Genomic DNA, 13557 nt, shown 5'->3' on the forward strand with positions numbered 1-13557 from the left:
TGTGAGTTCAGTCATGGAAATCCACTGAGATATGCTAAGTCAGAAAAGCAATTTTTATATTGCTTAGTGGGTCTGAAAAAGTTCTGGACAGTGGCTACACAACAGTGAGAATACACTACTGAACTTAAAAATCGCTAAGGTGGTACACACTTAAATGTACACTTTAAACGGTTCCGAGGGTAAATTTTATGTTGAGTGTATGTTATCACAATTTTTTTAAAAAATCAAGTTGCAGAACAGTCTGTCTGATTCCATTTACCCTTGTTATAAGCTTCAAAGAAATTTCTTGGCTGTGCTTACAAGCACAAATGGATCTAGACACATTAGCACAGGGGTTCTCATTGTGGTCATCAGAAAATAATTTTATGGTTGGGGGTCACATGAGGAACTGTATTAAAGGGTCGTGGCATTAGGAAGGTTGAGAACCACTGCCTAGCAGAATGTTTGGGATAAAAATCAAAATAAAATCAAGCTGTTCAAAGGAGTTATTTCTGAAGAGGAATCTGGCCAAGTTGGGTGAGGAGAGGTTTTAGAGATCATCACACTTTGCTCTGTATGTCTCTCTCTCTCTCTCTCTCTATATATATATATATATATATATATGATTTCTATGTTTGAATTACTAAAAGTATTTGGGTCGATTTTTCTTTAGATCCATTCATCCATCCAGTAGACACCCAGTTCCTACCCTGAGCCAGCTCTTGTTTTCAGACTAGTTCTACCCTCTTCCTCACATGTTGGCTCAAAGAATGCCCTGCCCTCCTCCCCCGCCCCTCCTGCCCTCGTCCCTCCTGTGGGTGGGTGAGTGGGAGGGATGAGAGGTAAGGCTAAAGTCTCACTATGAGGACCGTTTCCTTAGTACAGGTCTATGACCAGAAAAGGGGACAGCTGAGTTCCAGAAAACCACAGGCCCCTCTAGATCTTACTACAAATACCAGATCTTTGGGTACACAGACTAAGCAAGGTCTCAGTCGCAGATTCAGATGAGATCGTGGTTTCTTTGAAAAGTAAACCATTGACCGGTGAATTCTGAACCACAGGTCTCCAAATCAGAGGTTAATGGCTGGGAGAACTCATTTCATTCTGAAACTTGAGGCCTTGTTACCCCAAGAGGCTCTGGCTGTTATGAGGAACAAGAGAGCCACAGCTGCCTAGACTAAGGAAGGAGCATGATCACGTTTCACATGGACTCAGACAGCTGTGCCCAGAGCCAACCAGTGACTACCCAGAGCTAGGGCCAGAGCCACCCAGACAGGGAGCTCATTTGCATAACTTGCACAGACACTTTGCATATCAGGATCCTAGGATCAGAGAGGTTAAGACTACAGTTTGGTCTTCTTCAGGTCTCAGAGACAGAACCAAAACCAAGGGGGTTGGGGGTATCGACTCGGGAGGGCCAGGGGACTTGTGAAGGGGGAAAGTCAGTCCCAGTATTTCACTTGCAAATCATGGCAGGGGTGAGGGATAGGGGTAGGAAACTTTACTGTCCCTGAGAGCAAGAAAATTATGCAAACAATGCATTTGCATGCCAGACCTGGTCCCCAAAATGATTTACCATCACAGGTTCCACCAGAGTAATTATTCCCTCCAGAGAACAGACGTCAATTCTAAGGTAACCCTAGGTTTGAGATGTTGGTGTGTTAAAAATAAAAAGGGTGGAAGCCTAGGTACAGTGACATTTGCATCTGTACCAGAGAGCCTCCCCAGGGCCTCATGTTCAATATACTGACACCGGTCATAAAGATGGAGGAACGAGGAAGGCTTGTTATCGGCAGAGGCAAGAGGAAGAGAGCCCTCTCAGCACTCATCCCACTCTTCCAGGGGGCATCCGATTCCATGTCATCATCTTCCATAATGGTTTGTAACATGTAGGACTATAAATAACCTATGTTTAGGGTACAACTGAGTCTTTTTTAAAAATTAATTAACTAAAAAATTAGGGTCGAAATCTCCATCAGACTATAGGACCAAATTTTGGTTTGGGGGAGCAAACAGCATGAATAAGGGAGATCCAAGTTGGAGGGGCTGGAAAAAGAAAATGGGCAGAAAACACCAAGGCAGATTTCTGAGGGAGATCAGATTGCAGTGGGCAGACACATGGGGGTAAAAGGTCAAGCTCAAGAGGAGCCGACAGTAGTTCAGACCAGAAGACAGAAGGAGTGAGCCTATCACAAAAGGAAGGACCTGGCTACTGAAAAGCTAGAGTGCAGATCAATGGAAAAATCTTCTTTTCTTTTTGAGACAGAGTCTCACTTTGCCACCCTCTGTAGAGTGCCTTGGCATCTTACCTTACAGCAACTTCAGATTCTTGGGCTCAAGTGATTATCTTGCCTCCATCTCCCAAGTAGCTGGGACTACAGGTGCCCGCCATAAAGCGCAGCTATTTGTTTTTAGAGACAGGGTCTCCCTCTTGGTCAGGCTGGTCTCAAACCCGTGAGGTCAGGCAATCCACCCACCTTGGTCTCCCAGAGTGCTAGGATTACAGGCAGGATTACCCTGCTGCTCCTTCTACCCTACCCCACCCACCCCCAAACTGTCCTTTCAGAGCCAGATCAAGGGATGCTAGAAGACTGCTGGGTCTCAGACAGACTAGCCCCCTCCTGCATCACAGCCACCTGCTGCTCCTCCCTTAGAGCACATCGACTCCCCCGCCTTCTATCACAGCTGTGTCTGTCCACTCCCTACATGGTGCTCCTTGAGGGCTGGACCCACCTCTTACTCATCTGTGTCTCCCTAATTCCCGAGCACTGGTCATTATGCAGAGTGGAGGTTCTCAAGACAAACTGAATCAAAACGTGGCATTTTTACACTGAATAGTGGCTAAAAGTCTTCTAAAGGAGTAACTCAGGACCAGGAGGCCAAAAGAAGCACTGACCCGCCCTCCACACCAGTCTTGGCCTCCTGTAACCCTTACATGCCTAGCTGGAGGACAGACACCATCCCCAGCCAAGGCCTGGATGTGAGAGCTTCATCCAAAGGCTGAGGATCCAGGGCATGTTTCTTTTAACCTCACTCCTCTTTCCAGTCTCAAAACCCCTAGGTGGCCCTAAAAGGCCACGCCATGTCACCAGGGCTAAGATGGCACACTCCTCACTGCCTGGAACAGTTTCTGATGTATCTTGGCCTGTGGATACAGGAGAAGGAAAGACAAGGCCACTCATTGCTGGAGTGAGGCAGGAATTGAATTTTATACTTGGTTCTCTTTTTCCAAAGTACGTGAAGCACAGTACGTGCCTGGGTGTTCAGTGGTCAGTCCATTGGGCAGCCACTCCAGGCTGGTCTGACTGGGTGTAGGGAGAGGAGAGGTAGATGAAGTCTCCAAAAGGGTCCCCAGAGTTAGAGCAGGATGTCCCTTTCAAAGAGCTGCTACTCCCAAACTCAGCCACTCCCCCTGGGGTCACTGGGGCCCCAGAATGTAGGCTGCAAGAGGTAGAACCCAAATGGGGCTGTATCCTCAGAGCTGAGGTACAGTGACGGCTCCCCAAAGCCACCTGTCCCGCTCTGGCCCAACTGGGGAGTGCCCAGCCGGGTTTGTTTACATTCACCAGTAAGTGGGACACCACTTTCCCCAACCTCACCACCCTCATCCTCCTCCCTTGAATAGCTACATTTCCTTCACACCCTGAGCACCCTCCCCACTCATCATACACAGTCGTTCGCATTTCCTGTCTCCGACCCAGTCAAAGGAAAACCCCAAATTTACTGTTATTGTTTACCAACCCAACTGCCTCCTCATCTCAGGGGACAGAGATCTACCCAATTATGGGCAAGGCAATGACCCAGCCCAGGACTGTGCTCCAAGCCTGTGCTCTCTGTGCTCTTTCTGCAAGGCACTGGTGATAAAGGCTGCCTGGTAGTTGCATTTTAGGAAGCATTTAAGTCTATTGTCATTGAATCCCTCACAATAACCACAGGGCGCCAGAATACCACCCCCACTTCAGAAGAAACTAGACATCCCTCGGTGGAGTGGTGTCCAGTCTCGGCAGCTCCTCTCCTCCTCACCCCTGCTGCCCTCCTTTATCAAGACTTCCAAGCTCTTTATTAAAGGACCTCTAATCTTAGAGACAGGAGAGCTAGCTCAGAATTGTCTGACTAGTTGTGTCACCTTGGAGAAGTCTCTTTACTTCTCTAGGCCTCAGTTTCTTTGCAGGTTAATTGAACACTGGACTGAGCCCTCTAGGAGGGTATTTATGATGAAGAGGGCACTCAGCAAGTGCCCAGGGGTGTCTGCAGCTCCTCTTCACATCTCACACTACTTAAGAGCCTTCTAGAAACACACCTTGTCTCCCCAACCCCTGCACACATGCAAGGCAATATCTGCCTTTAAGGACAAAGGTTTCCATTGCCAACCCCCCCACACACACACCCGGAGTCAGCAGAAAGTGGTTAAATTCTCCATAGAGTCAGGAGCTTGCCAGTATGAAAGGTCAGAGCATGGGGCATGGAAAGATGTGGACCCCACTCACCATGCCAAATCCCTCCTGGCCCTTCATCCCAGCCATCTCCCCTGAAAGCCAACCCAGGATGGATCCTCACTAGCCACAAGAGTCTTCCTGAGCTGGGCTGACCCAGACAGGAAGGAAGCCAACACAAAGGTCAATGTTGAGCACTAGTGAAAAGGTGTGAGACAGGCCTCTGTGGCAGAATCATGGCCCCAGTGCTGCCATGCCCTGGTCCTAGACCTGGGACGATGTCACCTTACATGGCAAAAGGGACTTTGCAGATGAGATTAAGGCAAATGACCTTGCAATGGGGAGATTATCCTGTATTATCTGCACAGGCCAGATCTCACCACACCAGTCCTTAAGGGTAACAACCCTTCCTAGCTGGGTCAAACAGATGTGACCATAGAAGAAATGTCACAGAGATGTGAAGTTGTGGCTGAAGATGGAGGAAGGGGCAACAGCCAAGGAATGCAGAAAGCCCCTCGAGGCTGGAAAAGGCAAAGGCAAAGACACAGACTCCCAAAAGGAACACAGGCCTGCCAAGACCTCGCTTTAGCCCAGTGAGACCCTATCACTCTTTTGACTTGTAGAACAGGAAGATAATAAATGTATATATTAAGCCATTAAATTTAGATGGCAGGATCAAGAAGTATCATACTCCGGCCTCTAAAGACAGCAGAATGTTGACAACTTCTTCCTTCCGTCTCTCTCTGACTCCCTTGCCACCACCACTCCTTCCTTGTTCCCCTTGGGATCTTATCACTTTTCACATCTTTGTAAGTGCAGACAAAAATAACTGGATTTCTCTGAAAGCAAAACCTCCTGCTGGCTTATTTTAAGCTGTGCTTTCTAGAATGGTAAATAGTATCTCAGATAGGACTCGACCCCAGCAACCCATTCAGAAGTCATGAAAGGAAGGTCTGGGACCTCTGTTCCAATGAGTTGAGGGTAGAGATGTGATTCCTTTGATGACTGAGGGGACAAGACAACCTCCCCTCTCTCCTCCAGGGAAGTGGCAGGTCCGAGGAGGGGACCCTGTGGCCTGAGTTCTAGTCCAAACTAGTTAGCTGTGTGACCCCCGTGAATTCTTTTTGCCCTCTGGATCAGATTCCTTGCTCATACAATGGAGATAGCCATCCTGTATTGCCTTTTCCTGAGTTCTGAGGATAACATAAGAGAAAGTAGGTAAAATGATCTAGGACATGCGATTTCTCTGCCTGACCGGGAGGGAGAGCAATGAGGTTCCTAGAGCAGTTTCTATTTTAGACTCTACTGCAAATCAAGTTATCATGTGATCTCAAAGCCCCACGTCTGGGCCTCCTTTCTTTTTGAAGAATGGGTCACATGAACTCTGCTGTCTCTTCAGCCTTTGGTTTCTTCCTGACCCCTATCGCCACCTCCTGGAATTTGCAGGCACTACACCAACTGCTCCCCGGTTTCTTTTCCAGGATTTCAACCCAATTCACTACCTCCTCTTCCTTGTGCCCCACACAAGCCAGCTCCCCTAGACTAAGGGTGCCAGTACCTGGCAGTAGCTATGTAGGTCAAGAATAACGTACCAAGACACAACTGGGCTCCTGATTAGGTAGGTATTTGGTAAAAGAGGAGGGCTCCCAGCCAGCCCTTATTGCCTCCCGACCTATGTGCTAGGGAGAGCAGCATTCACCATCCCAACTGCAGATACGCTCCCGCCCAGGCCCTCGCTGACCCAGGAGGCCCTCTCCTCTCCTCTCCCCTCCTGTCTCCTCTCCCAGGGCACCCAGTTCTGCCTTTCCCAATACACAAAACCTCTCTGCACATGGGAGAGGCGGAGGCTGGGGGCCTGAGCCCCAGAAAGGAAGAGAAAGGAAAACTTTCAACTATTAAATCTGTTTAGTAAAGACAATTTTGTAAAAACAACAGTATACAACAATCTGAGTGCTGGACACACCATCAGAGACGAAGGAGGTGCTGTGGACACCGGGGCCCTTCCCCCATGCACAAAAATGACCCTGGGTGCCCCTCTACCACCTGTCCCTGAGGAACAGGAAAGCTGAAGTACTCCTGAAGCAGCGCTGGGGGGCTGTGGCACAGAGAACCCCTCCCCAGCTGCTCCTCACCAATACCAGGGAGACCCCTCCTCCCACTGACCTGGACACAGAGCTGAGTTGTTTAGGGTAATGACAAAGTGGCTGATGGGTGAGGGGGCAAAGTCGGGACATCTTTGGTGCAAAGACCCCCCACCACCCACCGGCCACACGATGGAAATTTGAGGGTGGACCACAGCGGCTCTGGCTGTACCCACAAGGGATAGCTGGCTGATGCCCCCAGAGCCCAGGAGAGACACGTGAAATGCAAAAGCTTTGTCAATACAAACTGCTCGGGTTCACCAGTATGAGCTAAGAGGTGACCCATTGAGAAATGGCTAAAAATTAAAGGAAAACAAACAAGAATGGGTTAATAATGGCGAGAAGGGGCAGTAGAGAGATTATTCGGTACATCAGCGGCCTCAGAGGTCCTAGGACTAGCACTAACTGGGGAGAAGGGGGTCCAGTCTTCCTGATTGCTGTGCCAGTGCCCAGGTCACTCCTCTCTGCCTCCCGGAACCAGCTAACAGAGACAGGCCGTGGAGGGCCTGGTTCAGAATCTGGATGGGCTTCCCAGGCACTTTGGCAGGCTCAAAATGGGCAGGGCAGGCCCAAGGAGAAGGAAGGTTCTTGAGCCACTTTAGGGCTCCCTTCTCCCATACCCTGCCTGCCCCTGGCCCTGCAAATGCACGATCCCAGGTACAGATCTGGGCACTCACGCACGTGCACACACACATACACACACACTCACTCCTATCTGTCTGGCACACTGGTGATGTCCAAGGACTTCAGGGGAGGAGGTGGGTGGCACCCTCCTCCAGGGTGGCCTTCAGCCACCAGAAAGCCTGAGCCAGCAGGGACCCCAGGCTGTCCTAGGGAAATAGAGAGGGTAAATGGGACAACACGGAGACATTCCCTATAACAGTTTCCACAAATACCCTCAACAAACCCCATATCTTTGCAGGATCCAGACAGGAAGGGGTCTGTTAGGAAGGAGAAGTAGGAGAAAGGACCAAAAAAAAAAGTTTCATAAAAATTCCAGGTCAAATTACCAATAAAATTGTAAAATGAGCACAGGTTCTAGAGCACCTTGCTCACTTCTCTCTGCAGCCTCCCAACCTCCTAGCCCCTTCCCCTCCAAGGTGGCCGGAAGAACCAAAGGCAGAATTCAGCCGCTGGCACAGTTCAGGGCTCCATGCAGCTGAGGAGAGGAGGCGCAAGTGGGCAGTTCTGTGTCTCCTCGTTTAAAAAATATATTCATGTAGAGAGTTATTGCTTGTCCTGCGGTGGGGCAGGAGGGGCTGGAGGCTCAGTGGGCAAGGGCTGCAGCCTCTAGGGCCCGAGCTTTCTTCCGCCTCTTCAGAAGCAGAGGGTTGGATGCATCTTCAATCTTTTTTATCTTGATTTGCTCGTAGTCAACGCGCATGGTGGCCAAGGCACTGGTCATCTCCTCCTGGGAGCAGGGTAGGGGATTGGCACCAGGAAATGTGCAAAAAGAAAGCCAGAAGACAAGAGGGAGAGAGAGCAGAGACACATGAGAGACGAGGGACACAACAAGGGCAGGATGAGGGTAGCAGGTGTGGGTCCCCACTGCCAACAGCAGCCTCACCCCAGCACTGGGCAGCAGAGAGTTATGGCCAAGCTCCTGCTTTCCCGAGAGCTGTCAGGAAGGGCAGTGGACCCGAAGTCAGTAGACCTGGTCTGGTCTATCCCAGCCAGTACCCAGGCTACTCCCCCTCTCTAGGCTTCAGTTTCCTCGTCCACAAAATAAGATCATTCTACATGGCCTTTAAGGCCTGGCTGGAGACCCAGGGAGTAGAGGGCTTATAGACAGGAACACAGAATGCTGGCTTGGCGCCCATAGCTCAGTGGTTAAGGTGCCAGCCACATACACCGGGGCTGGCAGGTTCAAACCCAGCCCGGGCCTGCTAAACAACAATGACAACTACAACAAAAAACTAGGCAGGCATTGTGGTAGGTGCCTGTAGTCCCAGCTACTGGGGAGGCTGAGGCAAGATAATTGCTTAAGCCCATGATTTGGAGGTTGTTGTGAGGTGTGATGCCATGGCACTCTACCAAGGGCAACACAGTAACACTCTATCTCAAAAAAGAAAAAAAACACAGAATGCTCTACCCACAACCTAGTCAGGCAAGTGTCTCAGGCCACTGCCCCTGTTGTAATGGAAACACCCTGGGAGTGAGAGGGTGCAGAAGCCAGCATCGCCCCTCCCTGGCCACTCCTAGTGAGCTCCCACCCCCCACCAAGCCCCTTTCACCCAGGGGCAGCCCTCACCTTGACATCCTCCCACCGCTCCTTATCCTCCTTCAAGACTCGGCTGGTGTGCAGTGGGGTTTGAGGGACCTTTGTCGATTGCTAAGGGGAGAAGAAAGAGTCAGAGTGACAACCTGGGGCAGGCAGACTCCTAGCAAGGACCCTATCCCGAGGGACAGTCCCTTGACTGGGACCCCGGTGTCCCCAGCCTGCCAGGCTTACCATGATCCAGGGGTGGTTCATGAACTCTGTGATGGTCATTCTCTGAGTGGGCTCTGTTTTCAGCAGGTTCCGGATGAGCATCTTCACTGTGGGATAGGGTAGGGACAGGGATAGCTCAGGGGCCACTCCCCCTGTCCTGCTCTTGCTCCCAGTTTTCAGCAGGAAACCAGACTCAAAGAGGGAGACTGCCCACAGTCTCTACACTATCACTACACCACTTAGCAAGCCACAGCCAGCAGGTGTGGGCACAGCTGCTGACACACTTACACCACCCACAGGAGATGGATGCCCACAAGAACGTGTGTATATGTGTGTGCGCATACCACACCCCCCACACACAGGTTCTCCCCCTTGTCCCAAAAGACGGGATTCATACCTTCCTCTGATACTTCTGACCATTCTGGATTGGGAAATTCATACTGGCCCATTCGAATACGAGTCTTCATGCCCGGAGAGATGGCAAGGCCATGGTTGGAATAGAAGGGGGGATACCCACACAGCCTGCATCAAGAGAGGGAAGTAGGAGACAGGGCAAACATTACTCAGGGGCCCTACATTGGGAACAGGATGAGAAATGGGCTCTTCTTGTAAAGGTCACAGAGAAATAATGGCTCATTGACACAGGCACAACATGCAAAGCCAGGGACAGGGTCCAGGAATCCACACACTAAGTCTGTAAACCACACTCTTTCCTCCCCTTTAGATAACTTATAGCCACCAGTCAGTTGTCAGAATCCACTGAGCACTAAGGAAGGGGACACAGAGGGGATTCCCTGGGAATCCCCCATCCACAGGGGAACACTGACACTTGCCTCTCCCTCTAGTCCTGGAGAGGTCCAGGGCTCCCCCATGCCCGCCCTGGCCCTTCCCAGCACACACTCACAGGATATACATGATGACACCCAAGGACCACATGTCACAGGACTTGTCATACTTCTCTGGGCCCAGAACTTCCGGAGCTGCAAACCAAAGGTCAGCGTGGGTGGGCCTGGCCCTGGAGCTGTGTGCATGATGCTCCCCATCCCAACCTTCCAGCCATGCTGAGGAAGTAGCAGCTGGGCTGCGAGGAGGAAGAGCCATAACCCGGCTGGGGCTGAAGGAAAACAGGGCACTCTCCTCCAAAAGGCACCCTGGAGCTAAAATCTGAAGATTAAAAAATCCCTGAACTACATGTATGAGACTTGCAGACCTACGCTGCCCATTTAATTTGACAAATGTGCTTTGGAGCTTATTCTGTGCCAGTAAGCTGAGGCTCCAGAACCAGATCTGGAGGTCAGATGCCACTGAGAATCAGATGGAAATGGTGGCTCTTCTCAGACCTGTGCATGTGTGCATACAATCCTGCCCATAACCTCAGGCAGATAATTTCCTACAATTTCTCACTCCCAGCTTAACTCTACTTCTGAGCAAGTCCCACCAGAACCAAGGCTGGAAAGATCCACAGGGTGCAACTGTCTTAGATTCTGTGGCCCCCCACCCAGGGACCTCCAAGAGGAGGGGCTGAGGAAAGTTCTTGGGGAAGCCTAGGTCTCTGGGCCTCCTCTGGACTTACCCACATAGTATGGCGTATAACAAGGAGTGGTCAAAGAGTTGTGGCTGGTGGTTTCCTTGGCAAAGCCGAAATCGGTGAGTTTCAGAATGGCATTGGGTCTTCTGGAGGTGTATAAGAGATTCTCAGGCTACAGAAAGAGACAAGATAAATAAAGCCCTGCTGAACCTGCGAGGGGCTATGAGAAACCTAAGGGGAATGGTTCCTCCCTCCTTCATTCATCCAACAACCCAGCCCCTGTGAGCTGCCCACCAGGAGGAACATCAGCTCTGTGTGACCAGGTCCTGCCCTCACAGAGCTTCCAGGGTGCTTGAGAAGCAGCAGTAAACTCTACAGGGACACAGAAGCCAAGGGTGTGAGGGTGAGGTTCTGACTGAGGAGAACCACAGGGCTGAGTGTGACCAGATAGGGCTTCACTGCTGGGTTTGTGGGTTTGCCCACGGGCCAAGAGCAGGGCAGAGAATGACACCCTCAGGAACGAAGCAGGGAGGATGCAGGGTGGCTCTGGCAACCCGCCTCCTCTGCATGCGGGTACGGGGGTATGAATAGCTGGCACCTTGACATCCCGATGGGCAATGTTGATTGAGTGCAAATACTGGATGGCCTCACCAATGCTCTTCATGATCTCTGATGCCTCTGGAGAGGGGAGAGAAGAGGGAGTGGGAAGAAAGCCACAAAGATGCATCACTGGGTTTCAAAGCCCAACGCATCAGACCCACCGCCGGGCAGCCTGAGGCTCCCCACATCCACTACCCACCCTGGAAAGAAAGACACCAGGAGCTGCTCTGGTTGGCTTAGGACAATGCCCTCGCTGGTGGTGGCATGCCAAAGTTAACAGCAGCCTCAGAGTCTTCCCCAAGTAGGCCCTGCCCCACCTGCCTAAGCCTGTCCCCACAACAGACCCTTTCTACCTCTTTCTGTGAATGCTTGGTCTCCTCGGTCCTGGATTCGACTAAAGAGTTCTCCACCATCCAAACTGAAACAAAACCGCAGTGAGATCTGTGAACACAACACCCCACTGCCACTCTCCATCGTCCCCCAGAAGAAATGACGCATTTACATTTCAGCTTCAGGGTCCATGCCTGGGCTGTCCTCAGAGGGTGGGGCACCTGAGGGGGAGGTGGGACAGGCTGAGCCAGGAGCAGCCGGCTGCTTACCACTCCATGACGATGAGCAGGCACTTCCTCCCCGCATACAGGTTCTCGTAGACATCCACGATGCGCACAATGTGCGGGCACTGGGAGGCCCGCCAGTGCAGCTCCACCTCCCTGCGGGCCTTGGGGCAGTCCTGAAGCATCTGCAAGCCAAACAGCTTCCTGACAACTGCACTGTCTCCCCAAGAGACAGGCGGTACCACCCCAAAGGCCTATTTGCCCTGACATTTCCACCAGTACACCACAAACTCCCTCTCTCTGTTCTTGCTGGTACTTTCCCTGCCACTCCATCTCCCAGATCCTGGGAGGCCTTATATATGCTCTAAATGAAACCTCAGTATGACCATTTTGGGGCCACTGACAGCTACACTGAGATCAGCCCTTGGGCCATTCAGTCTAACTGGGCCCTTTTCCAGCTTAGGCCATGAGATCTATTCTAGAAGGCAAACAGTAGGCAGGTAGTAGAAGACACAGACTGAGGGGAAAGGACAAGGAGAAAGACTAAGAAAAGCCAATACAATAATGGAAAGTGGCTATAGAGGAAAGACTCCAGAACCAATAGGAAAAGATACCTCCAAGATCACCCAAACCCAGCACGCCAAATCCCGAGCTATGTTCTTTCCATTTCTGTGGTTGACCTCCATCAACCAACACATGGCCTTGGGAGTTGGCAGGATATTGGTCTGAATCATGGTTCTTACTAGATTTGCAAACTTAACCAAGTTTGTTAACTCACTGGGCCTCATTTATGATCCCTCTTTTTCCCTGGACCAGGTGCTAGAGGACATTAAAAGAGGTTAGCCCCTCACGAGCTTCAAGGGCTAAATCTTGACTAGTCCAAGCCAGTATCATTAATTCCAGTCTCTTCGCTAGTGTCTGGCTTGAGAACAAGCCTAAGACCCAACTAGCCAAGAACTTCATAAGAAATCTGCTGAAAGTTCTTTTAAAAGAAGCACACAGAACCTACACTGTCTGTCACGGCAGTCACCTTGTTGCCAGTTAGGAGGGCCAGCATACAAGGATAAACTAACACACTAAGGAAGGCAGCCAAGAGAGAAGGTAACACCCTGGATCCTTGTTGATATCACCAAGAATCCCTTCAAGACTTCTTTTTGGTAAGATAATAAATTTTCCTTACTATTTAAACTGATTTCAGTGGAATATTTTTGTTGCTTGGGGCTGAAAGTATCCTGACTCACCCCTTGTTTGTAAGGTGGAGATAGTAACTTCTGTTTCACAGACTTGTTGTAAAGACTAAATTAAATATTTCTGCAAAGCATCTAGCAGAATACCTGACATGCTCGCTAATAATAGCTGTCATTTCTATCACTGAGTGTCTGCTGAGTGCACGGCACAGATGCCAAAATGATTAAGATGAGGCCCCTCACAGACTTACTAAAATCTCCATGGGAAGTCAAGATGAGTCCCATAAATACACTCACTGCTCTGGGCATTTAGAGCGCTGGAGGACAGGCTGGAAGAAAATGGATGGGCAGGGGAAAGGCATCCAGGCAGGGCACACGGCAGGAACTGGGCGCTGACGGAGGAGTAGAGTTGGGGGATGGGGCAATGCACCAGGGAAGACTAAGAGACCTCCTGGAAAGTGTCTGAAGCTTGATGAATAAGACATATGGGCAGGATGCAGCTGGATTATAGAGGGCACTCAAAGGCAAACAAAGGAATTTCCAACAATAAATCTGCCATGCAAAAGCCTGTGATATGCTGGGCTTTTTCTAACTGTACAATGTGTGCCCTTTTACAGGATGAGGAAAGTGAGGGTCAGAGAAGTAGCATGCTGAAGGCTAAGTTTCTGGGGCAAGGCAAATCCAGGGTTAGAAGCCAGGCCTGG

The 13557-nt window shown here is 50.5% G+C and overlaps 1 protein-coding gene across 1 annotated transcript in view; it reads right to left on the reverse strand.

The window, feature by feature from the left end:
• Positions 1-6302: 6302 nt before the first annotated feature.
• Positions 6303-13557, reverse strand: part of MAPKAPK2 (mitogen-activated protein kinase-activated protein kinase 2) — a 47805-nt gene continuing 40550 nt past the window's right edge. The window contains exons 2-10 of the mRNA XM_003792210.3: positions 11712-11851; positions 11466-11530; positions 11111-11190; positions 10558-10684; positions 9889-9964; positions 9382-9506; positions 9006-9091; positions 8805-8885; positions 6303-7964 (exon numbers count right to left, since the gene is read on the reverse strand). Coding sequence (XP_003792258.1) covers positions 7821-7964; positions 8805-8885; positions 9006-9091; positions 9382-9506; positions 9889-9964; positions 10558-10684; positions 11111-11190; positions 11466-11530; positions 11712-11851 — 924 coding nt within the window. The 3' untranslated portion in view covers positions 6303-7820. The remainder of the gene's footprint in view (positions 7965-8804; positions 8886-9005; positions 9092-9381; positions 9507-9888; positions 9965-10557; positions 10685-11110; positions 11191-11465; positions 11531-11711; positions 11852-13557) is intronic.

Source organism: Otolemur garnettii, unplaced genomic scaffold (assembly GCF_000181295.1).
Source record: "Otolemur garnettii isolate 467f Iridium unplaced genomic scaffold, OtoGar3 scaffold00055, whole genome shotgun sequence".
NCBI classification, from domain to species: Eukaryota; Metazoa; Chordata; class Mammalia; order Primates; family Galagidae; genus Otolemur; species Otolemur garnettii.